Source organism: Thamnophis sirtalis, unplaced genomic scaffold, assembly GCF_051295495.1.
Source record: "Thamnophis sirtalis isolate CommonGarterSnake01/CBP01778 unplaced genomic scaffold, rThaSir2_p1.2 scaffold_11, whole genome shotgun sequence".
In the NCBI taxonomy this organism is placed as follows: Eukaryota; Metazoa; Chordata; class Lepidosauria; order Squamata; family Natricidae; genus Thamnophis; species Thamnophis sirtalis.
Genome location: NW_028261391.1, coordinates 34,280,321 through 34,307,002, shown reverse-complemented (window position 1 = coordinate 34,307,002; position 26,682 = coordinate 34,280,321). Strand labels below are relative to the sequence as shown.

Sequence of the window (26,682 nt, the reverse complement as noted above, 5' to 3'; positions counted from 1 at the left end):
AAAAGGAATATGGATAGAAACTATACCTTTTATTTCAGGAAAACAATTCTTAATAGCTGACTGAATGCAAGGAAATGTATTTCAAAATTTTATCCTTCATTCTCTTGCAATGCTGCCATTTCAGAAGAAGATATTTGCATTTCCTTTAGCCCTGTTATCTATGTTGATGACAAAGCCTGCTTACGTTATTTGATTTCCTGCAGTGATACCATTATATAAGGTCACCATGTCAGGCTAGGATTTTCCAATCATTAACTGGCCCATGGCAGACACTGTAGACTCTGGGATGAAGCATAAGAAGCAGTTAATTTATATTCCAGAAAATGCATATATTTATGCCTACACATACACACAGACCAAACAGCAGTATTCCCCAGGTGGTAGTGCCCCGGAACTGTCTTTTTCAACATTCACTTCTGCATGGTTTGCTCACAAACAGCTCTCAGGTTGCTATTGGTTCTTTTCAATCAGGTTCTGCAATCGTGTAACATTCCATTATTTTCCGAGAGCTATTTTTGTAGTGCCAGTAAAAGAGATGATGAGTCTTATTGATATTGCTGCCAGCAGGGGTTTATTCATTGGCTAACATATTTTATCAAAGAACAAATGGTCTAGAGGCATCATAAAATTTGCCATGGCAGATAACGATGACATAACTGCCTGCATATGGTGTGCAACCTGTGAATTTCTCCTGTATCAAAATGAAGGTAAGGTACAGTAAAAGTAAAAAATAAAGGAGTCCCTGCAGATTTTACTCCGCTTGTGGTTGCCAGCTATAGGGGGCAGTACTCATCTGTTTCAAGTCTACTGAGCCAGTGCTGTCGAAAGACATTTCCACAATCATGTGGATAGCATGATGTCCCAAAACACAGTTACCTTCCCACCAAAGTGGTACCTATTTATATACGCACATTTGCATGTTTTCTAACTGCTAGGCTGGCAGGAGCTAGGGCGAGGAAGGGAGTTCAGCCCATCATGTGGCACTCAGGTTTCGAACCTGGGCTGCCAGCTTTTCAGCTGACAAGCCCAGTATCTTAACTGTTGATCCACCATGCCGCTTTAAGGCAGAGTAATTATGTTATGTACTTAGCCTCCATCTTTGGAATTGTAGCAAGTTCCTGTACAGTCTTCTCTACAGCCTTTCTTTATCAGATTTTTGAAATTGATCTGCCTCCAATTGCTTGACTGCATCCATTCTTCAGCTGGGTCCAATATTAGTTTATGTTTAATCAAGAACTCCTGGGGGTTTCTCTGTGGAGTTTAATCTGACTCTTCTTGGTATGAAAATATCATTATTTCAAGTTTGTCTCAGTAAAATGGAATTTTTCTCTTCTTCAAGATATCTAATAGGAAAAAGTAATCTTTTCTCTTCCCCAAAATTTTGACAGAAATTGCCTTTAAAACAATTATATCCACATTTTCCATTCTTAATTTAGTGTGGCAATCCAAAATGTAATCTCTCGTTCTTATAAAGTAAGTAAAACATCTCTTGCTGGTTTTCTCGTGGTGACATATCTGAAGTTTATATATTTTGTCCACTTTGGATTCTAATTTGTTTTCTTTTCAATTAATTAAATGAGCCAAAGATTTAATCATTTTTATCGAATATCCTCCCTAGACATTTCACAAACCATTCAAAATCTTAACTGGAATTGCTTAACCAGCAACTCTGGTAACAACTTAAGTAGTTCCAAGAGAGTTATTTCATCCTATTCAGCTTCATACTGGACATCCTTCTTCTCCAATTTATGTCCCAGGAAGTTTACTCTATCCTTTATCTGTTTAACATCTCCAGTTAAGTGATGTATCTCTTTACAGAGTGCCTCAATTTTTAGTTCAAGCTTTGCTCCCTGGATTGCTTCATTTGTTTTACTTTTATATTATTCCAAAAAGCTCTTAGGGGTTCCAATTCCCTGATCCTCTTCTCTTTTTTTAAAGTTGTCATTGTCAGATCTCCCAAGATAACACTAAGGTTTAAAGATTAAAAAAGAAAATCCATTTAATTTAGTAATATTAATAATATTACAGTCTGGCTGGGTGGCCAATTAGCACCACTACAGAACTACAATATAATTTATAAGTAAAGGTCAGATTCTATGATCCCTCTTGTGGTCAAATATCCTTTCAAAGTCAAATAACTTTAAGTCTGATGTTAATTCTTATTCAATCAGCAGCAAGTAAAATTGGAACTTTTTTACCTTCCTCACATTTTAAAAGCACCATTTAATGAGTCTTTATTCTAAAACGGAAGAGGTTCAACAAAGAGAGCTTAAAATAAATAAAACCTCTAAGACACTTAAGTCCTTAAATTTTTGAAGTGGTTTCCATAGTAGTTTCCAGCTTCCTTACTTTAGCTCAGTTACAGGAACACCTTCCCTCATTGCCATCTTAAAGTCACAGAGCTTCACAAATAATGTTGTTTCAAAAAAAGACAAAGGCAGGGGAATCAAGCTGTGATAGAGAAAAAAGGTAAATGTAGAAAAAATTGTATCTAAGAAGTAACATACATCTTTTTCAAGAATTGATATGGTATGTCTAAGTCTTGCAAATAAAAATTGTAACTGTTGCTAAACATCAAAATTTTGATCACGTGGCCATGAGGATGCTGCAACCGTCGCTAAGTGTGGAAATGGTTGCTAAGTGTGAAAACTGGTCATCAGTCACTTTTTTCAATGCCATTGTAACTTTGGTCACTATACCACCTTTCTTGCCACAGTTCTTAAGTGAATAACTGCAGCTGGTATTTTGTATTTTGGATAGAATCTTTTTTTAAATAGTCTAAGACAATTTAAAAAAAGAATCCACACAGAATAAATTGAAGTAAAACATTTCAAAGTATTGTGCATAGAATTTTTAAAAATGGTTTCACTTCAATTTATTTTGGATAGAATCTTTTTTTAAATAGTCTAAGACAATTTTAAAAAAGAATCCACACAGAATAAAACTATTTTAAAAAATCCTATGCACAATAAATAAAATATTATTTTAAAATACATTAAAAAAATAAAAGAAAAAAACCCAGCTCACTTACCAGCAGGCACAAGTGAGCACTCCAAGTCAATCCAGAATGATGTAGATGTAGAACTGAGCAAATTAAAATGGTGAAATTAGTCAGGGAAATATTTTTCAAAGAAACTTTGCCACCATTTTTTCCACACGAGCCGACCTCCAACCTCCGTGCCCCTCCCCTCTGGAAAATCCAGGAAGGAACACTCGCTACCCCTCTAGCCAAGTATTTCCTGGAGCTCTATGGTACTGGGTCATCTTTTCTTATAAAAGTGAGTAAAAGGGGCAGGGGGTGTCCGTTTTCTTGCTTTAAAGTTTTAATATCTTCAATGAAAGTACTGAGACAGAGAGAGAGAGGTTAGATAGAGTGTCTTTTGTCTTGCCCCGTTTAGGATTTCTTAAGCAAATCCACTGGGCTTTCAACATGAACATGAAGAAAATCGGGACTTTTTAAAAACGCCCCAGGACACGGGACAAATTGTTATAAATAGTGACTGTCCTGCTGAAATCGGGACGTCTGGTCACCTTGCCTTACATTAAATTAAACTGTTACATCAACAATTGTCTAGGTTAACAGTTCAAGAAATAGAAATTAAACTGAATTATATAAAACAAAAACATTTTGAGTTTGCAAATAAACCAGGAAGATGACTGGAATATAAATTAAGAAATGAAAGAGAAAACACAATAACTGAGAAAATCCATGAAGATGACAATGTAATAACAGTTAATGATCTTATTAAAAAGTTATTTCACAATTTTTATGCCAATCTTTACAAGAAACAGGAAATTGATATGTATAAAATAGATAATTATCTGCAAAAATAACATTTCCCCAAACTTTCAAAAGCTCAGAGATCACTTAGATTATTTAGTAACTTCTTTTAAAATATCAGAAGCTATTAAAAAATGAAAATAGGAAAAGCTCCAAGTCCAGATGGTCTTACAAGTCAATATTATAAATGTTAGGACGATCAACAATAAAAGATATAATGAATGGAGTATTATAGGGAACAAAGATGCCTCAAACTTGGAAAGAAGCCAATATTGCTTTATTACTAAAAGAGAGTCAAGATGTCCTGAAAAACTATAATTTCATTATTAAATAATGGCTACAAACCTTTTGTTGCAATTTTGGGACAAAGATTGAAGAAAGTTTTATAATCATATATTCATGAAGTTCAATCTGGCTTTTTGCCAAAAAGACAGTTGAGACAATATAAGGACTGTTCTGAGAATTATTGAATATTTACAATGAGAAACAAGCAGCTTTAATATTTTTGGATGCAGAGAAGGCATTTGATAACTTAAATTGGATTTTTATGTTCAAAGTTCTGGAAGACAAGGCTTTGGGGGTAAAATTTATTCAAAAGGTTAAAGTGTTCTACATGTTACAAGCAAGCAAAGATTAGTATTAATGGAGAATTAACTAAACTATGTGAAATACAAAAATGCATGAGGCAAGGATGCCCCAAAACCAGCATAGAATATTTCATGAAGAAAGAAAATGAGTATGGAGCTTTAGCAAGTTTTAAATAAATAAACAAAAATGATGTTTCTTGTTAAGAATACGACCTCTCAGAATCATGAAATATTGGCAAAAAAGTCAGGTTTTAAAAAGGAGAAAAAGGTAAAATAGTGGGAGTTACACTGACAAATACAAATTCTAAACTATTTCAAAATAATTTTGTGCCTCTTTGGAGTGATATTAACGTCTATTAAGCTTCGATTCCCACTATGGATGAATGGTTGCAGAAGCTGCTGGAATTGGTAGAAATGACTAAATTGACTATTTTTATTAAAGAAAAGAATATAAGTACTTTTGTTTCCACATGAAGACCGCTTCTGAACTTGTGCTTGAGGTTAAACAAAAATGAAACTCTGATTTTGGGTTTTATCGATCAGATTGATAGATGCTTATAGACAGTGGTGGGGTTCAAAAAATATTTACTACCAGTTCTGTGGGTGTGGCTTGGTGGACATGTCAGAGAAAGGATACGTAAAATCCCCATTCTCTTCCCATCAGCTGGGACTCGGGAGGCAGAGAATAGATGGGGTGCAGGGCCAGTCAGAGGTGGTATTTACTGGTTCTCTGAACTACTTAACATTTCTGCTACCAGTTCTCCAGAACTGGTGAGAACCTGCTGAATACCACCTCTGCTTATAGAAATGGCTAGTTTATAATATTATGAAAAAGCAAAAAGTTTTGGTTTGATGTTGATGTCTTATTCTACTGCAATAGAGGACATAGTAAGTCAGCACTTTTTTTCTTTTCCCCACCTTTCTCTCACTTCTCTTCCCCCCACTGCTTTCCTATTTACTTTTGTATGTTATCTTATAACTTAATAAAATGTTTACAATGGAAAAAACAAAGATCTATTAAGATGCGATAAATTGCAACTATCTTTATTAGGTAAAAGCTCTAATTAAGATGAATGCTTTATCAAAGATGCTATTCCTATTTGAAGCTTTACCATTACTTATAACTTATATTCCATTTAAACAATGGCAAACGAACATCTCTAAGTTTATATGGCAATGGAAAAAACAAGAATTAGATACAAATTATTGCAATATGCTAAGGAAAGAGGAGGTTTGGGTTTACAAGATTTGAAATTGTACTTTGATACTTGTTGTTTCGCCTGGCTAAAACAAAGAATGGGTGACTCTCCAAAATAAGATATTACTTGAGCAGGAGGGCCATTAATTAAGAGTTGAATGGCATCCCTATTTATAATATAATAAGATTAAAGTAAATATTGATTTCAACCAACCACTTTGTTAGACATGCCATTCTAAGACTTTGGAATAAATAGAGTTTGGAATAAATGTAATGTACTTTTCTTTGCAAAGATGTTCTTTGGGCGTCATCCCCGGAAGCTTTAAAAAAAAAATAGAAATGGTGACAAGGCTAGATTAGTGGGTTTATAGTCAAATATTTTTTAAAATTATGGTGACCCTATCCAAAAGAGGGAATTAGAAGGATGTGTTTGTCATTGGTTTACATATTTACAATTGAAAGAAAGGTTTAAGTTAGATTTTAAAAAAGCTATGGATTTGATTTTGTAAAAAAAAATGAACTGGAAACTATTGTGTGGTAAAATGAACTTATTATCTCTAAGGTTTATAAATTGTTATTAAAATTGAACTTGGAAAATCAGTATGTGAAGCAATATATAATTCAGTGGGCAAATAATTTTTGATATAATGCTTGAACAAGAAAACACGTGGACAAAATATTTTAAATGTAAATTAAATTATAATTTATAAGAATTTTTAAATAATTTGACGTATCATTGTTACCTAACACTGGATAAATGGTTAAGAATGTATAAAGACTTCTAGATGTTGCAGGAAATTATTTATTGTACCAAGCTTCAGTGCAAGATAGGCACTGAGACAGCCATTTGAACATCCTCTTGTGAAGAAGCACTCTCTTATAAGTTTCTCAAAAACAGCAAAACACGGAAATATGCTATTCCAGTGTTAATTGGTCATTTAATTTAGGCTGCTGTTACTTTGCAGAGAAGCGGATAAACATCCCCTTTGTAGATTGAGGTTGCAGACAACTTGCAAAGAAGCTGTTCTAAGTTTCCGGCAAAGAATATGTGGTTGACTGAAGGTGTGGGTTTAAGCTTTCTGTTTTTCTACAAGACTCAGAAAATGTATTTTACTTTACAATGCAATACAATAGTAGAGTTGGAAGGGACCCTGGTGGTCCTACTGTCCAACCCCCTGCCTAGGCAGGAAACCCTATACTGTTCATCTCACTCTTTTGTCCAAATCTCACTTTATGTCCTACCTTAAAATGAATGTTGGAAATGTTAATGTAAGGAAGAAACATTTTACCATTTATATAAACCAAAGTAGTCACTCTTAATAAAGAAGATTCTTAAAGTGAATATAAAGGTAAAAGCTGAAATTTTCCTTTTGGGCTTAGTGGATAAAGAACTTGGGGGAAAAAGAACTTTTGATGTTATATATTCTGATAGCAGCAAGAATACTCCATGCACAAAAATGGAAGGATACTCGATTCCCACAATGTCTGCAAAAGTTGGAATTTATCAGAGATGGTGAAATTGATTGCTTTAAGGAAAAAAATACAATTAATTTTGTTTTTACTTGGCAACTCTTTTGGACATTGTGCTTGAAATTCCTTTGTATTTAAGTACAATGACAATAAAGATTATACTTAAATGAAAACGAAGCTTTGGTTTTGGGTTTTGCTGACTGGATAGGTCTGTTGTTATAGGTAGAAATGGCTTTTATATGTGAAAGTAAAAAGTTGAGGTTGTATGTTATTACTATTACTTTATTTTATTGCACCAAAAGTGCTTTTATTTTTCCTTTCCCCTTTTCTCCACACCTTTTCCTCTTCCTTTTCGTCCCCTATTTTCCCATTATTTTCATGTCTGTTTGCATTTTTGTATTTTGTATTTTGACAATCTTAATAAAATTTGAACCGTTTAGCGCCAGGTTTTTGTCATCCAATTTTTGTCCACGTTTTCATCTTTCTTTCTCCGCCCACTTCTTCAGCGCAGGGCGGCCTGAGTCAAAGATGAAAGTACTGTATGCAAAAATATTCAATTTAAAAAAAAACGCCAGCGTCCTCAGCAATGACGAGTCGTAAGGCAGGAACTTTAGCCTTAGCAGACAAGGCCCCGTGCGGACCAATCTAGGCGTAACACGCCTCCCCTTTCGTCCGCGCGGGGAATCTCCGACAAAATCAAGAGAAAGGGAATCGCGGGGGAATACGTCATTCTTTGCCACGGGCGTGGATGAAGCCTAGGGGGCGCTGTCGAGGACTTTGGGAAACGACCAATGGAAGGGAGGAAGAAGCGAAGCTCGCCGTGCGAGTCAACGAGGCTGGCTCAAGTTAATGCTCGCGCCGCGGCGGCGGAACAGAAAGCCGAAAACCACGAGCCGGGAAGGGAGGGCGGGAACGAGCAGCTGCCTGGTGGAAACGGCGGCGCTGGCCGAGCGGCGCGGGATCCTAGCCTTGAGCAGGGAAGGCACCTATAAGAGGTAGGTAGGAGCCGAAGCTTAAGCAGAAAGCCGAGGTCCTTTCGGCTGCTTGGAATGAGAACAGCCGGTGCCCGCCATCCCCTGCCTCGGCGAGACGTTTCATCGACGGCTTTTCCCATCGCCCGTCCCACCGCAGCCACGAAGCAGGGCAGCTTGGCCAATTCCGTCCCAGCTGAGCGCAAAGGCAGCCACTCTGTTTGGGCTCCAGCGTGGCGGCAGTCCCGTCCTTCTTTCCCACGCCTCCGGAGGCAGCTGGTTTCTGTCTGCCGTGCCAAGCTGCGGCTACGCGTTCCTTTGCTTCCGATCGCGTTCGTTTTCTGACTAAGAGCCCCTGGCATGCCCTCTCGTGCACCATCCAAACCGCCTCAGTTTCTTTTCTGCAGATCCGTCTCTCCCACCTAGCTCATCTTCATCTCTTACCCGGTTAGGATCTCCTTCCACAGGTACTACTGATTGGGTGGAGAAAACCCCCCAAGAAAAGCGCATCCTTTCGCACTTCTGATGAGACTTCGTAGACTATCGGATCACTGCGGGTGGACTTTACCGTCGCCTGCACTGAACACCTCTTTGTCTGCTACCCTCTGCATATCCCATATTGCCTTACCATGCTATAAAAGCCACCATGAAATATGTTCACATTTTACTACAATTGTAGTAAAAAGTAATCAAGAAATGTAACTTACATTCAAGTTGGGTATAGGTAACCCAATTGAATCTAAAATAATCAAATTAGTATTTAATTGCTATGCCCTGCAGCTGTATCATGTCCAGGTTATTGTGCATTTCCTGATGTACAGTAGTATATGAGATTATTTGCCAAGGGATATTATGCAATCAGATAGGGAGCAAATATTTATTCAGTCCCATCAGGACTCTGCAGAAGACTTTGTCTCTTTTAGAGAAACCATTTAAGCTGTAAGGTATAGCATTGTAGTTTATTTTTATATTTATGTTTTAATGAATACTTTATTATTGATAGTATCAGAAGGATTCTTGTTTTAACTGGGATGAGTAACTTTCATGATAAGGATGCTTTTTCCATAGCCTAGTTGTGTTTTCATGCCTCAGTTGACTCTTCTAGGTGGTTGGTGTTCTGGGTTCCGAAGTTTCAGAATATAATTTCTATTGCCATCTATCACACATAAATTGTTTCTATATAAAATTGTGTTTATTTAAATATATAGAGAATATATAGAAAATATGTATGTCACCCACTCTGAATGGTTCTGGACAGCTTGTAAAGGATAGTAAAGATATCACTCATAAAAAAAGAGATGTAAAACAAGAAAACTGAAACAGTGTGTTTGAATATTATTAATACATAACAATATTAAAGATTGTGGCAAAATTTTAAGCTGCTCCCAAACTTTTAGGTTTTTCCTAAAACTTAATAAGAAGAGGGCTTGCTTTGATTCCAGGAGCAATTTTTTTCACTGCCACAGAGAAAACTGTTTTTTTTAAATATCAAATTATTCAAAACAACCTTCATTAATACCTGAAATATAGGATTGATAGATAAAATAGAAAAATAATGTATAAAAATGAGAACATAAATCACCCTTTCATTTTCTTATCAACAAAGAAATGGATGGATGGATGGATGGATAGATGGATTTTCTAGAAGTTGCTACTCCAAGATATTATAAAGCTTTTGTTATTTTGAATCATACAAAGATCTCCTTAATCAGTGACTAAGTTTCACTAAAGTCAAAAGTATAAACTTTCTAGAAGTCCATGCAGTTGGTAGCAGCTGTGTTAAGACTAGGATAAAACTAGGCTAGATAAGAATCTAAAATTAGGAAATAAGATTTACATTTACTGTAAGAGCTGGGAATTAAATTATATTTTTTTATCAGATCTAGAGATTTAAAGTAGGCACGTGTACAGTATTTTGATCATGGCATTCTCTTCCTAGGCTCTTTGATTTCAAGTTTCAGCCCTTACAATTACAATCCATTACCAGTGACACCTTTCATATATCTGTGGACTTGGTGCAAAAGTCCAAAATGGCTTTTGGAAGTACTTAAAAGTTGAGTGACATAGTTCAGGTTATACTGCTCTTTAGAAAAGAGACTGTATGGCTCCTGCTTTTAGCTTTGCTTCATGTTTCAAAACCTTTATTGGTCTTAGAAGAAATCAATGAACTAAGTGGATGTAATAATGAAAGTAAACAGCATTGCAATTGATAAAAATTATTGTGCTGAATATATGAGTAACACTTTCTGTCAGGCAGTGCGTCTAAGAACTATTATATATATTTATGCTGAACAAGAATGATGGGATTATGGATTGGTTATTTTCTACTGCAGGGAATGGTCTAGACTCTAGACTATATCTGTTCGGATTTAACATTCGTCTTGATGATTTGGGCTCTATATAAAAGAAGCTGTATGGCATAACATTCAAAGCATTCATACAGTTTCCATCTCAGAACAGGAACAACAAAATGTGCTGTTTTTCTTTTTTAATGAGCCCTGGAAACATTTTTTAAAATATGATATCATTGTGGTGCTGTAATTTGAAATAATTCAGACCATACTATCATCTAATTTCCTTTCTTGTTCTGCTTCATGTCTACAAATTCATGTCTACAATAGACTTGATGAATGTCTCTATTCTTAATGTCTCATTCAATAACTTTGAAAGGAGGATTAGGGTAAAAAGTGAGTAGGTTTTACTGGATAGCAAGCCAAGTCTAAATCATTATAATTACTTTATATATACATTATAATACTTACAAAGTAGGTAAGTATGTAGAAGCCACTACAGGATAACATATTTCATATATTCTCTTTTTAAATAGAGAATAATGTACAGGTGGAAAATGTGATTGTGTCATGTGACATATCACAATGTTTTTTGCCTTTGCGGAGCTGGATGGGTATGGCCTGTGAGTGATGCATCCAGCCCGCATCTCTGGACTAATGTGTTTTCCTATTCATTTACATTTATTCATTGTGATACTAAAACTGTGAATTCTGTAATAAATCACATTTACCCAAGAAAATCACTTAATACCATATTTTTCAGATTCTAAGATGCAGTTCTCCAACCCAAAAAAGGGTGGAAATGTCTGTGCGTCTTATAGAGTGAATATTGCAGCTGGGGGAAGGGGATTGGTGTGGCACAGATCAGCTGCTCTAGATGACAGGGATTGCCACTGCAGCTGGCTATAGTGAAAGGCCAGTAGCGAATGGGCTGTGACGGCAGCGAATGGGTGGTGGTGGTGAACAGGTGGTTGCAAACAGGCTGTGTGCAAATAGGCCGTGGTGGCGGTGGCGAACAGGCCATGGTGGCAGCGGCAAATGGGCTACCGCGAATTGATGGTAGAGACAGAGGCAGATTTTTTTTTCTTGTTTTCCTCCTCTGAAGCTAATGTGCATCTTACACTCCAGAGTGTCTTATAGTCCGAAAAATATGGTACTATTATTTTTCAGTCACTCTTCTTTATTCTTTATTCATAAATATCAGTATCAGTTTCAGGCAATGTTCTCCATTTATATCTTTTCATGTTTCCTCATGAAGGAAATACAGAATTTCTTTCCAATGTTTTTTGAACAATTAATGCTAGAAGATTCTCCTGGAAGTGTCCTAATGCTCTCAAGGAGATATACAGTATGTATAATTATGTGTAGTTATTAGGCCTTTGACGTTGTTGAGCATACTTGTGAATATATGCTTAAAATGATTTACAAAGCATATCTTAGAAATGCATTGCAATAGCAAGTTAACTGTGGTAATTCCTTTCACAAAATCTAAACATAATTGTTTCATTTATTTGAGATTATCATTCAGATAATCATAACATTTTAGTAATTTAAAATGTGTGTGTGTTCAGCACTAATTTCATATAACACTTAAATGCTGTTCCTTTATTAAATCTGAATTTCTTAAATCAGCATCAAGTTATTTGACATCTTACGATGCAAAATACAGTGTCATCTAGATGTTAACTACCACTTACACAATTTCTTTCCTTCAATCATGATAGCTGGGACTAATAGGAAATGAATTTCAATAAATCTTAAAGGCATTGGATAGTAAACCAAGAACCAGATTTATATTTGTATTTCTTCATTTGGCTTTCCCTTTGTAAATAAAATATTTTTTGATCTTGCTGCTTGATTAATTTCCATATTAGCCCTTATATTATAATTGTATTTACTATTTCAAGAAGGAGAATTCTATGCAGTGGGGCTTGTGTCATGCCTAGGTCCAAAGACAACATGGTGCAATCCAAATGATTGGATTCTTTATTTGCTTATACCTAGTGGATAGAATCTTGTCACAGTAAAGATATAACTTTCTAACCGCTTCCTGCCTCCTTAATCCAGATTGCTCAATTTCTTAATCTGGTCTTTTCTCTGGATTGTATACTGTCTGAATAACCTTGGTGCTCTTGCCAGAATTTCCCCTCTCCTCCTTGTACATGTTCCATCACAACTTGTAAGGCAATCTGTGTTAAGGTTGGTTGTTTCTTAAATGGGAAACCACTAGGAATCCACAGGCTGAATTTGAAAGAAAATGGTAGAAAGCCATGGTAAATCTCTTCTGTATTGTTGCCAAGCAAATTATGTGGATGTGCCCATAAATTTACCAGGAATTGAGAATAACTTGAAAGCTTTACTTTGAATTACTTAGTTCTTACCAGTTTCACCCGAAGAGCACAAACTGGAACCTTGATTAATACCTGATGTTTCCTAAGATTGTGTTTGTCTTGGCAGCGTGACAAAGAAAAAAGGAAGGAACATTCTATCCCAGATATATGTTGAGTGATATTAACAGCTGCAATGGTAAATTGAACATGTATTGTACATTATTTTTTCACAGACTGCTCCTTTGATGAAGATTTTATGAGTATAAGGTTCTAAATCAAACATAGATTGACAAATTGTTTTACTACAATTATAATGGGCACAATTCTTTTCTTATTTATCAGTTTTTGCTTGATGTCTATCAAACGTTCTATTCCATTCCTTTCCTCTTAGATTAATTTGTTTAGGTATTCTCCTTTAGTTTGGGCAATTTTTAAGCCTTTAAGTGGTTCACATAATGCATATAGAACTCTTTAAATTTCTGTTGTGTGATATAAAATTATTGACATTCCTATACATTATTTTTGTTCAACAGTGATTCATAGTAGATTATGTTAGTAACCTATTTGGAGGATTTCCCCCTCCCCTAGAGTTACACCTTAGAATGACATAATGGTTTTGTCCTTTTAATCATTAAAAGATAAAATAGTTTTTCAAAGCATGGAAAAGGAACCACCTAATTATTTTCTCATTTCCTGGATAATATGTTTATTATGTTTTATCAAAGTAGCAGAAAAAACAAATAACGTTCTCATTTTTAATCTTATTTAAGTCCTTTTATTATTGACATAACAACAAAATCCCTTAAATTTTATACCTGTGACGTCTTCAGGATTTAAAATGAAGATGAATTACATAAACTACATTATTTTTTCTAGGCAAAACCTGCAAATATTTTTTATTTTATTAGATGAAATGGCCAACTCCCAACTTTTCTCTGTTATCGTCCAACTTTTCCCCTAATAAAGCAGCTCCCCATAGTGTAAATGAAACAATGGATCTTAATCAGTAGCTTATAAAATGAAGATGAAAGGAAATCACAAAAGAGGCTTTGGAAATGAAGATTGAAAATATGTTACACTAGATTTTAAAAGCAGCTTTTCAAGAGATTTATGACATGCTTATATTTGAATGTAGGAGGAATTCAGGATTCTGAATTTCAGATGTAAGATGGGAAGGCCAGCTTGAACAAGTTACTTCACTGTATTGGCAGCTGACAAAAAACAGAAACACTTTAACAGAAAGATTTAAAGCTAGGTATTTAAAGAATCTGGTTACTAAATACTATTTTCAAGCTATTATAGAATCCTTATGTTGCTTTGTCATTAAAAGAAATATGGCTACTCTTCAGCTATATTAAAAGACCACACATTTTACATGTTTTCACCATAAGAAAATTTCTTCTATTTGTTGTGTATCGAAACTTTTCTCAAAATTGGAAATACAATTTGCATTAGACTAAATTTCAAAGATCCATGAAAGTTCGATTCCAAAACGATAGAAAATGTACTATGGAAAAGTATAATATGGTCCAAAGAATGTTCTCTAGGTTGCTTCATTTTTGTTATTTTAGCCCTTTGTATCATAGCTTTTGAATTTTTATCTGCAGAAAAAAAGCTTTTTGTCCTTTTGCAACTGGGTATTTTACTATTTCTATTACATAAAAAGAGATAATGATAATAACCATAATAACATGATGATAAATAAGTACATGTTTAATGACTCTCATGAGCTTTCAACAAAGAAGAAACTGTATTTTTTTAAAAACTGCAAGCACAATGAAGTGAGAGGTCTAACATATCTCACACTGAAGGATGAAAATATCTCCACAGCTGTTCTAAACAATGGTAGAATGGGCATTATCTGGATCTCAGAATGAACCTAATTCCAGAAGGTGGGGACTGCTACATAGAAGGTGTGTTTTGGGGGTCAGAGGGATGAGATTGAAGGTGCCTGGTGCATAACAAGGTATTTTATAAGGTTTTGAATCTACAGGGGATTTATTTCTGGGACATTGTGACTAACAATGAGAAATGCAAATACAAATAATAGTATGAGAAAGGAAAATGGGTGGCCAGTGGGGGAACTGAACTCAGAGTTCCACCCCTGTTTACTCCGCCAAAACAAATTGTCTTCACAAAAGGGGCGTTTGTTATGGGGAAGCAGGGTGGTAATCCCAGAACTGTTAGGTCACTCTGTGCTGGCTATCCTACATGAGGGGCACCCGGGCGTGATGCGTATGAAGCTTTGGGCCATAGTTACACCTGGTGGTCCAAAATGGACAGTGATATTGCCTGCTGGGTAGCCAGTTGCCAGCCTGCCAATCATCAAGACCACTCACCCAAGGGCTCCGGTTCAAGGCTGGGATGTGCTGAAAGCACCATGGTCTAGGATTCACCTAGATTTTGCTGGCCCTTATAAAGGTCAAACTTTCCTAGTGGCAGTCGATGCGTTCTCTAAATGAGTCGAAGTGTCAATGTCATCTACAAATAGCAGCCCTTAGGTGATTATCCGCAACACATGGGATACTGGATGTATTGGTATCTGATAATTGGTATCTGGGCCACAGCTAAGGGCCACTCAGTTTGCTGATTTTCTAGCGGAATTAGGAATCCGCCATGCGTTTGTGGCCCCATTCAACTCTGTGGCCAATGGATGGTCGATCGAGCTGTTCTCACCACTAAGGAAGCCCTGGGAAGGTTGGAAGGGGCATACTGGCAGTAGAAAATATACAAATACCTCCTCTGGCAGCATGCCACCCCATGCCCGGAGAATTAGAACTACCCTGGACCTTTTATATCCCGAGTATGCCCCTGAAAAGCCGCCTGGGTCCTGTAGGCAGTCTAAAGGGTTTGGCCTAGATGATTGGGTATAGGCTAGAAATAATGCAGGTCACCCCTTATGGCTACCAGGGAAAGTCATGGGAATCACAGGACCCTGCTACTATGAAATAGTTTTAGAGGATGGCAGGGTCTGGAGGAGACATATTAACCAGATCACGGCAGATGTCAGTACGAAATCAGCCAACCAGGAGCCCTGAAGAGACCAACCGCGAGCCATCGAAACCCCAGCCACAGAAGAAAGTGACCAGCCAGGGGACTTACTGGGTATTCCACAAGTGCCTCCAGCGGCAAAGAGTCCAAGTCTGAAGAGGGCCCAGCCAGCAGAAGTGTCAACACAGCCAAGTAATCCAGAAGCTCGGATGAGCCCACCTGCATCTTTAAAAGCCGCCAGCATATCAAGAATATCTGGGCTGGTCCGAAGCCACCCAGCATATTTGGCTGATTACGCATGCGCTGTCTTAAGTGTGAAGGGGTATTTGTGAAGGGGTATTGTGTATGGCAGCTCCCTGGTTCGACTAGGGGGGTGCCTTACTTGGTTCTGATTGGTTACCTGCTTGACAGCCGGCATATATAAAAAGCTGTCAAGCAGGGTTTCAGCTGTTACCGTTCGCTGAGATGAGCACTTAGCGAAGTACCGTGTTGGCAACCTGTTAGCAATAAACTCTGAGCATTGAGAGAACTGGCTAGCCTCAGTCCTTTTCCTTCCACCCGAGTTCCCCCAGCTAGAACAATGAATTATATTTATAAGAATCCTCCTATGATAGCATGCAATAATAGAAACAACTGGAATAAAATACATTTCTGACTACAGGTGTCTTAAAATGTATTTTAAGATGAGTAGGTAATATTGGCATAGAACCAAAATGATGACATGGAGCACAAAGTTAAATTGCAGTAGGAAAAAAAATTAAATTGTTAATGTCTAACTAGAAAAAAAATCTTTCATTTTTTGCTTGCAAGTCACACTCCTGGCAACTACAAGGATCATGCAGTTTTTCTACGTAACATTTTCAGAAATAGTGTGCCATTGCATCTGGGCAATTGGCCCCAAATCCTGCAGTTGTCTTTTTTGGGACTAGAACAAGGACTTTCCCACTTCTAATTCAGTACCTTATTTACTGGACCAAACTGACTCTCATTTTATTTCCTTCATCTATAGTCATTAATATTTTCTTCTATATGAATACAGAAATTATAATGATCCTATACTTGACTTGATTCATATATCTACAGTCACCTATGTATAACATTTATGTGTTCTGTTGGCAATTGCAAGTATGATGCCTTTAGTATATTAATTGTCTTTCTAAATGTGACGATTAAAATAAAATTATATGGGTGGTAGTGGAATGGATATACTGCATTTCTGGAATAGTCAATGATACTCTGGGGAACAGTTACAATAAATGCATTGAACCAAAAGGATATCCTTTAAAAGCAATAACAATTAGTATGCTGATTTCATATAGGATAAATCATTATGGCATATTAATATTTAAGAGTTAATTCTATTTATTTCATATATCCTTTTCCAGAAGCTAAACTGGGTCTAAAAACTAAGCTTGCCTCCAGCAGTTATTGCTGCAACCACATATGTTGATGAATAATTCCTCTAGCATTCTCCACTAATCTTAGTTTAGAGAAAGGAATTCTACATCATATATTGCCTTTCTGGAAAATCAAGCATAAAACATGGAAAAAATAATTTCTATAATGCAGTTCCTGTTCTTATAGTGTAAATATATGTGACAGGGCATTTCAGTCCTTACATCCACTTTGTTAATCAAAGTGTATATAAAATAAAACTTTAATAAACTCAAAATGTATATGAAGCCTAATTTATAAAATATGTGCAGACCACAAAATGATGATACTTTGTTATAATTAGGAGCTTGGGAGGAATAGAACTTTTTAAGTTATATATCAGTTCCCCCAAAAGAGAAAAGTGAACTCTCATAGAATGCCATACATGTGCAGAAAAATCAGACTAAGAATAATGCTGCACACGGAGATTAAAAAAAATAAAAATGTATGTAACGTAGCAATAAAATAGCAATAACACTTAGACTTATATACTTCTTCGTAGTGCTTTATAGCACTCTCTGAGCAGTTTACAATGTCAGCATATGTGGGCCCTTGGAAGGATGGAAGGCTAAGTCAACCTTGAGCTGAATAGGATTGAACTACTGGCTCTGGCAGAATTAGCCTGCAATACTGTTTTCTAACCACTATGCCATTTAAATTTTAGAGGTAGCCTAAATCCCAAATTAAAGTCCTCTGCTTCTTTTCCCTGGACTCCCCTAGTTTCTTGATAGTACTCTGTTCTGTCCCCCCTTCTTCGCTTGTTAACAGACGACAGGCAGACAAACTTAAAAGGAAAGAACTTTATCAGTCCTCGGCTCAGACTGGCTGCGAGCCCAAAAATAAACATAAATAAAGTCTCTGGCAAGAAGATAACAGAATGCAAAACAAAACTCTTACAAAACAATTCACTTCTCCAAGTGTCTCCTTGAATCAGGGTTACAGAAAGCAAATCACTTCTCCAAGTGTCTCTCACATACAAACCACGACTGATGAATGATGAACATTGACTCCTGCAGCCAGGGCATGGCACCATCCGTCCTTTTATCACCAGAAGACGCCACTAATGAGCTTGGGCTGCGTTGTTAATCTTGCATCCCGACTCAACTCACAGCAAACTTCTGCTGAGTCACAACAGTACTCCCACTTGCTTTACCAGGTCAGGTACCAGCAAGCTTTCGCACCCTTTCTCCAGAATTTTGCTTTGGAGCTTTAAAGAAACATATCTGTTTTTCTCTCTTTAAAAAGGGGAGGAGAGGATATGTGCTAAAGTCCATGCTTGAAACAAGATGTCTCATCAAATTCAGATTCTGCTGGCATCTAGACTGGCAATGGGGCTACAATTTTACATATCGTGTCGCTTCATACTAACAATAATGCACATTTTACGAATCAAATATTTGAATTAGTCTTCATATTCATGCTTGGACTGTGATAACTTTTTTTGTATTACTTCTACATTTTCCCCTTTAGTAATCAGACTAGTATATATGAGAGCATCCTGGAAAAAAATGTTATCTGGTCATATTTCACTTTTCTTTCCTACCCCACTATATAAGCTTATGAAATAAAACAGTCCTACTGTGTCAGCAAAAGATTACTGTACATTGTTTATCATACTTGCCTGTCATGAGGGTGGAGAATTCAGGAGCTGTCTGAATCCTTCCTAAAGTTTTTAAAATATTTTTTTAGGTACTATGTATATAAAACAATTGTGTGTACTTTCCAAAAGAGTTTCAGTACATAGTAGTGCACTAGCATCATCTTTTTACACTCCAATAATCCTGGAAACACATTTTGAGCTCTCATCCCTGATAAGTATAATTATTTCAGAAGGTAGACTGAAAAAATGATTATTTTGGAACTAATTAAAGTTATTGCAATGATTCACTGTAATAATGTGTTTAACTTTTGTTCGAGACCAGCAGTTGATATTATAAAGAGGTTGTACAATGAATGGGCTCTTTGGAAATGTCAAATACTGTTTTTACATGATTGAAAGTGGGAGTTGTTAATTAGCATAGTAATTTTCCACGCCTGTGTACTTCAGTCTAGGAGAACATACCATGTTTCTCCAAAAATAAGACAGAGTCTTATTTTCTTATTTCCTCTTGACCACCAAAATATGGCTTGGGCGTTATTATCAGGGGAAGGCTTATTGTTTTGGGGTTGCTGGGTGGCTGCTCTCTTGCGAGCGGGCTCCCAAACAGCCAGGCACATCCTCAGGGGTGCAGCAGCGTAACACAGCAGCCATGAGGTAACCACGCTCACGAGCAGCCGCCTGGCAAACCCCTTCCGGAGGGAAAATAACAGCCCTCTGGGGAATCTGGACGTTCATGAATGGTGACTTCCGGTTTATCCTTAGGTTCATTTTTCGCCTTCAGGAGGCTTCATGAAGGTCCTTGAAGGCTTCGGAGGTAAAATGCGACCCTACGGACAAACTGGAAGTCACCATTACCGAACTTTTGGATTCCCCATAGGGCTGTTTTTCACCCTTCGGAGCCTTCAGGGAAGCCTCTTGATGGCTCCGAAGGGAGAAAAATGGTCCTACAAGCAAACCGGAAGTCCGTTCCTGAATTTCCGATTTGCCTGTAGGGCCGTTTTTTTGCACTTTGGAGGCTTCAGTGAAGAAAAATGGCTTCAAAAGAAGGCCGAAGTCAGCTAGCCAGCGCACACATGCGCACTGGCCAGCTGACAGGGCAATACCTTTCATGCCCTGACAAATGTCTCCGCGTGCCACAGGTTCGCCATCATGGATCTAGGCTGTTGTTTCAATTAAAAAGTGTTAAAAGTAGCAACTTTGTAAAATGGATGAAGTATTAAAGGAGCCATATTGTGCTTGAGAAAGCATTTCTGATTCTGTGTGTGAGGGAAGAAGTGTTTTTACATGTGTGTTTAGTTTTCTTGTAGCAGCTGAAGAGGAGTTTGTGCATACACGTATATGTGTAAGTAGCAAAAGACAACCTTTGTTAGGGCCACCCACTTAGCTTCATGAGACCAGTTCACTTGAAGAAGTGCCTGCCATCCTTGTGAGTTCCTTTTTATACCTCTAGTTTACAATTACTAGGTTGGGATAGAGGAAGCTTTTAATTACAAGTGATGAGGGATGATGAGCATTGATGCATCTTGATATATTTTTCTAAAGATCATAGACTTGCATTCTTCATATATTGAATATATAATATTCTTCATATTTCCTCATCTTCCCCCACAATATGCTTGAAAAAATAACCACTCTTCTTTTTATAATTTAGTGTTTTCCAAATTGTTGCTGTCAGCATGTATTGCATTTAAAATTCTGTATTATCCAGCTAACATATATTAGAAGGTATCAAGTTGAAAATCATTTGTGTAAACTGTTCAATCACATAATTGAATTTCTCTAGTAATATTATCTTCTTTAAATTTGTACATTTGGATAATTACATAATCTGTTTTTGTAGGTTTTTCTCTTCTGGAAAACTTCCTTATAACAGACTTAAATAAAGTTTCACCTATCTGTTTTAACAAAAATGTATGTTTTGCACTCATTGTATGGTTGTTAATGTTCAGGTTCATGTAGTTAGAATGATTTGGAAAAATGTTGAAAGAACTCAATAGTTAAATACGTATATTTGCAAATATTTATACAAATAGAATAGAATAAAATGTTTATTGTCACTTTAAATGTACCATTATGATAACCATTATGCATAACATTTTTATTGTTCAGTTCCTTCCTGCAGTTCTCATTGTGTTGTCTTTAAAATTTAGGCAGCAGAGTTTAGTGTGGAACTGATTAAAAAAATCAGTTCTTGAGTTTACTTTTGCAAAGTGGCTTTTTCACCGCTTCCCCCAGCCTCACAACACATATCACCAGTACTTCAGAGAAAGCGAAAAGCATTTATTCATGAAGGATAAGACATTATATAGGGTACAGAAACAAATGATGCATACATTCTATATATATGATGTGTGAGAAAGTAATAAATACTTGGTATTTGCCAATATGGTGGCAAATGTATGGGTTATACAGGGGTGGGTTGCTAATCCCGTTCCAATCAGTTCGGTTGGAATGGGGCCGGCGGCGTCCTTGTGCACGCGCACAGTTCACGCATGCGTCTTAGCCCCTGCGCGATGCTCCAGCTGCTCGCGGAGACTCACGCAGGCGCTGTATGTGCCATCCAGCTGCTTGCGGAGAATCGCGCAGGGGCTGTATGTGCCATGCACCTGCGTGGAAGCGCAGAAGCCTTCAAAGACCGGTAAGGAGTGCGGGCGGGTGGGTGGGCCCTTTGCCGTTCCCGGAAGTTACTTACTTCCGGGTTCGCCGACCAACCGGTTTGCGGGGACCGCCGCGAACCGGTTGAAACCCACCCCTGGGGTTACATCACCTCCTTTCCCAGTTAAGTTTGTATCTTTATACTTGCAAGTGTTTCAAGTTCGTCTAGAACAGGGGCGTCAAACTCGATTTCATTCATCACATCAGCATTGTGTTTGACCTCAGGAGGCAGGGTGGGAGTGACCAGCTATATGTCACTTGTGTCAGGGGTGCCTGTGGTGGCTCGAGAGCTCTACCAGTGAAAATGGGCTGTTTCCGGAGTGGCTCTCCGAATCAGATCTAGGCACCCTACGAGCCGGATTCTGCCCCCAGGCCTTGAGTTTAACACCCCCTGGTCTAGAATATAACCCCTATTGTTTATTTTATGATTTAAGGTAGTTTTTGCAAGTAAAAAAGAAATGTCTTTGATTGAAAAGAAAACTCAGTTTCCTCTACTTCAAAAGGAAGCATGAATACCATGCTAATGTCACCTTTATTAAATTTTAATTTTTAATAATGCTTTACATTTTAATATGCTTTAATAAAGCATTTATTAATAATGAAGCGTAACATTCCAGGTAACAAAGATACCTTGCAAATATTATTAAGAAAATTATAAAACATAGCAACATGTAGGGAAGTTTCCTGAAGAATTCTTAAGATTTTTATATATTTTTCATAAGTATGACTATTATATTAGAACTATTTTAAATTAATATTTTATATTTATGTTTGCAGGGAGTATGCTGGAGGTAAAACCATGAAGAAGTAGTGGAAAGAAGAATAATGTTTTTCCGAAATCGTTTTCTGTTTCTGTTGGCTTTAGCTGCCTTATTAGCCTTTTTGAGCCTTAGCCTCCAATTCTGTAAGTATAATTTTATATCATAGCTAAGATCTGTAAATACCATGTTCTTTTTATTGAATTTTAATGTATGTGTAGGAAGTAAAATCAAAATGTCAGAATGATTGTGTGTACAACATGAGGACTCGTTTTCTGCTTTTTAAATGACACAGATGACATAATTTTGAACATATTTCAAAGAAACTGATATTAATTATGACTGTGCGGGCTGAAAATGATTGATCTGTTTGATGTGTAATGACAAATGAGGAAAGATAATTCTTTCCCCCCTTACTTTCTGCAAAATATTTTGTTTATTTCATATGAATAGATTTGAAAAACAAATGCAAATTAACTATTAGTTTTATCATATTAAAATTTTTGAATAATTATAACATGAGCATCAGACTAATTCTCAAACACATGAACATAATTTTAAAAAAGGAAAGAGATTAGCATAATTAGATTTGCAAGGTTCTGTTACAAAATCCAATCGTAATCAATATTTTAATCTTGATGTACAGTTGATTTCTTGGTCTAATCTATCTCTTAAGGCTGACGTTGTTTCATGTTTTACCTATTCCTTTTCTCTCACTAATGTGAATGTGTTTGTATAGCTGTGTCTATCTGCAGTGTTTGCACATAACCTAATTCCTTTTTCATTGTTTGAGCTTAAGCAGTGTTTTTCTCCTCAATGCTTTGATAACAGGTATCTCAATGTCATCGTCTTTACATTCCACAGACTGTTACCACATCATAGTTAGCAATGGAAGATCATTACATATGAATAGCCCAAATTCATAGCCACTCAACTTTGATAGAACCAATAGCCAAAATCTGCTCTTCCCTATACAACTTTGAGGCACTGGGAAAATATCTTGATGGCAACTCTTGGATGGTCTTGAGGCAAAAACATATACCTATCACCAGCACACTACTGATACTTGATCCCATGCTGATAGATGATGTCACTGATGCTGTCATGTAGCTCTTAAATATAAGTGCAAAGATAAAAAGACTTGAAAACTATCCATACTTTCACAGGGAACAAATCTTGGCCACCCCACTATTTTTAGTCTGTTTACACAACACTTCTGCCAATCATCTTGTCACATAATAACACTATTTAACCTTTATCTAACATAACATTCTCATACATCTGGAAACAACTAGGGTTCTGACACAAACATATGGTCTTGATGCCAGGTTCGGGTAGAAAGTTATGTACTTAAAATTTGATTGTAGCTATAGTTCTTTCAGTCTGTTCAGCATCTTAATAGGTCGTACCCGGAAAGCTTGCTTTTTCTATTGAGGTTGTGTCTTTCCTTCAGAAGTTTTGGCTTTAATGTCAACTAATGAGAAACATTTGTGAGATAAGGGATGTTGTTTAAAAATTATTCATGCTAAATGATTGGTAAAATGAACTTTTGTTTATATTTCTATAATGTAAATAAATCATAGCATTTTGATAGATATCAAGCAAATACTGTTGTGTCTGTGGTTTCGCCAATGTGCCGAAGTAAGGACGCTCCATTATTCCACTCCGGCTGTCAAACGCTCAGCCAATCAGGAGCGTCCTTCAGCTGATCAGTCATTGTCATTAACAAGCCTGTTCTAGATTGAAATTTAAACCACAAACCTTTATGGGAGTAGGTTGCCACTTCCCTAATCTATGGCATAATAGTGGAATATGCTATTAGAATTTTGCAGGTAGCCCTCAACTTACTACTACAATTGGAACCAGAAATATAATAAATATAATAATGTTGTTATGGATATAAATTGAAGCATACATATGACTGGAAGTGCTGTGGTTGTTAAATGAACAAGGTGGTCATTAAATAAAAGTGATCATTAAGGGAATCCATTTATTTGAATGCCAGAAACTAGCAAAAAAAGGTGTCAAATTGTAGTCACATGACTGCAGAATGCTGCAACCAGTCATAAAAGTGACCAGTTGAAAGTTTCCAACATACAATGGGAGGGCTGCTTAGGGTGGCTGATGGTGGTGGTGCTTTTTAGGCTCTAAGTTAGTTGTTCAATTCAATGGCTTAATACCAAAAGACAGCTGTTGAAAAACCATCTTGGTTAGTTGGTATAGCCCCAACTGCATAGCCCCATACATTTTTCAAGTGTTCTTTCAGACTGTTTTATTTTCCAAAATATTGAAGTAGACACAAAGCTTTTCTAGGCCTAATCTTAATCAATCAGGTGGATCAGATTGAAGAGGCTAAACAGTTGGAAACTTTGGAAGAATCTCTTGACAAAAGTCGACTTATAAACGTATAAAGAAAGGAGCTTTTTGTCATTATTCAGATGAAAGATTATATACTATTTTAGGTTTAGGAGCCGTTGTAATCTAGGTGTATGATGATGTTCATAGAGGAAAAAATAAATCTGAAGAAACATTATTAGTACCGAAACAGACACTTCGTTACTATAATTATTTGTTTGAAAGCTTTGATAGCATTGAGGTACTTTGATTATATAGAGAAAATTAAAGAGGACAAATAACAAAACTAATACATGAAGGAAAAGTGAGTAAGTCTGAACCAACCTAGAAAGTTGTGATTTGATCGAGATTCAATTCTCAAAGGCAAAGATGAGAGTTTTAAAGGACACAAAAGCAGTTTATAAATATATGGGATGTAGACGAAGTAAAGATTTTCAAGGTTAGAAAGTTATTAATAGTGTCGTTGTAAACTAGATATAGCTATGTTTCCTTTTCTTTAGCTTACTATTTCTTATTTCTTTTTGTTCTCTACATAACACATCAGTTTGTGCTTCAAAGTACACAAAATGGAAAATTTGAATAAACAAAAATGGAGACCTAATTTCAATGTGCACGATACATAAAAAATTCTACATGTAAAAATCTATAGCTAATATCCGTAGAAAGTTGGCAAAACAGAAGCGCAACAAAAGAAAGTAAATGCAAAAAAGAGAGCTTATTTTGGCTATCGTATTAATAATGATGGGTAGGTGGGGATGGGTAGGTGGGGATGATGAAGACATGGGTTTGCTTCTTGGAGAAAATAATAAGATAGTGACAGAGAAAAGCTCAGCTGAAGAAAGAGGGAGTGGTAACCCAAGTGAATACATGGTGAGGAGAGTCTTACTACCATGAATAAATTTAAGGTTTCAGAAATGTCTGAAGACCTTGAAGAAACTAATAGATACCATTGTGGAGTGCTTTGAGAAACCATATAGTGCCAAATGATTGGTGTAGGGTGCATGTTCCTATCTTCAAAAAGAGGAGAATAAAAAAGGACCTGGATAAAAAACAGATGTCAGCTTAGTATCAGTCCTTTGCAAACTTCTAGTACAGGCTATTAAGCGGGTGGTTTGTGAGCATTTAGTAAAGAATGCATTGTTTGGCAGAAGCCAGCATGAATTTATCAAGGAAAAGTTGTTCAAAAGAATTGGGTCTCCTTTTGATAAAGTACTGTTCAATGAACCATATAAAAGGGTATAGTGAAGATGGTAAAATGTGGGTTGTATACATGCAAATATTATAAGGATATGCACGTGATTTTACCATTGTACCAAACAAATATACTTTAGTGACTTCTATTAAACTGGATTAAAATGTCAAGTGGCATATTGCAGAGCTCTCTTCAAGACAAGAGGAAAGTAGTGTTTCAGAATAACTACCCTGTTTTCCCAAAAATAAGACAGGCTCTTATTTTATTTTTTTTGATCCATTTATTTTAGGGGAGGTCTTATTATTTTTTAAGTTCAGGAGGTGGGCGAGCGTGATCACCTCATGGCTGCTGCTGTGTTGCAATATTTTCAGGGAGGGCTTATTTTCGGGAGAGGGCTTATTTTAGTCCATGCGCTCAAAAGCCCAATTGGGCTTATTTATCCGGGGAAGTCTTATTTTCAGGGAAACAGGGTAGCAATAACTTTTACTCATAGCAAAATATTCTTATAACATGGGCTATTCTTTTGGGAATGTTAATTTATGAATTAGTTCAGCTGATACTTATCTATTAAAAAAATTAATAGTCTTTTGTTTAAATGTCCATTACATATTAATTTTAAGAAGCCTGTATTAGATAAGATAGCATGATTGAGTTGTAATGTATATATGTGCTTTTAAGTTATTGTAAAATACGTGCCATCCTTGCAAACGTAAGAGTTATGCACAAAATAAGTATATAAACTCAAATATTGTTACCTATGACTTTTGTGTGTATGTGTATCTGTCTGTGCGAGAGAGAGGGAGACGGGGGGAGAGGGTGTGATTAAATCATTTGGATTGTTTTAATGTCTGGGGTGATTTTTTTTTGTCCACAAAGAATGGAATTATTTAACTTTTGAATAAATGTTTAGATTTCTTCATGTATATACCATCATGCATTCCTCATAATATAAAGCATCTGTTCAGGACAAAATTAAGCTCTTGACAAAAGGCGTATAAAGGAACTTTTTGTCATTATTCAGGTGAAAGATTATATACTAATTTAGGTTTAGGAGCCATTGTAATCTAGG

At 36.5% G+C, this 26,682-nt stretch overlaps 1 protein-coding gene across 1 annotated transcript in view; it reads left to right on the top strand.

Moving 5' to 3' along the window:
• The first annotated feature begins 7,745 nt into the window (after window positions 1-7,745).
• The window catches only part of PXYLP1 (2-phosphoxylose phosphatase 1), a 49,930-nt gene continuing 30,993 nt past the window's right edge, over window positions 7,746-26,682 (top strand). Inside the window, exons 1-2 of the mRNA XM_087725495.1 lie at window positions 7,746-8,031; window positions 22,086-22,212. Coding sequence (XP_087581621.1) covers window positions 22,134-22,212 — 79 coding nt within the window. The 5' untranslated portion in view covers window positions 7,746-8,031; window positions 22,086-22,133. The remainder of the gene's footprint in view (window positions 8,032-22,085; window positions 22,213-26,682) is intronic.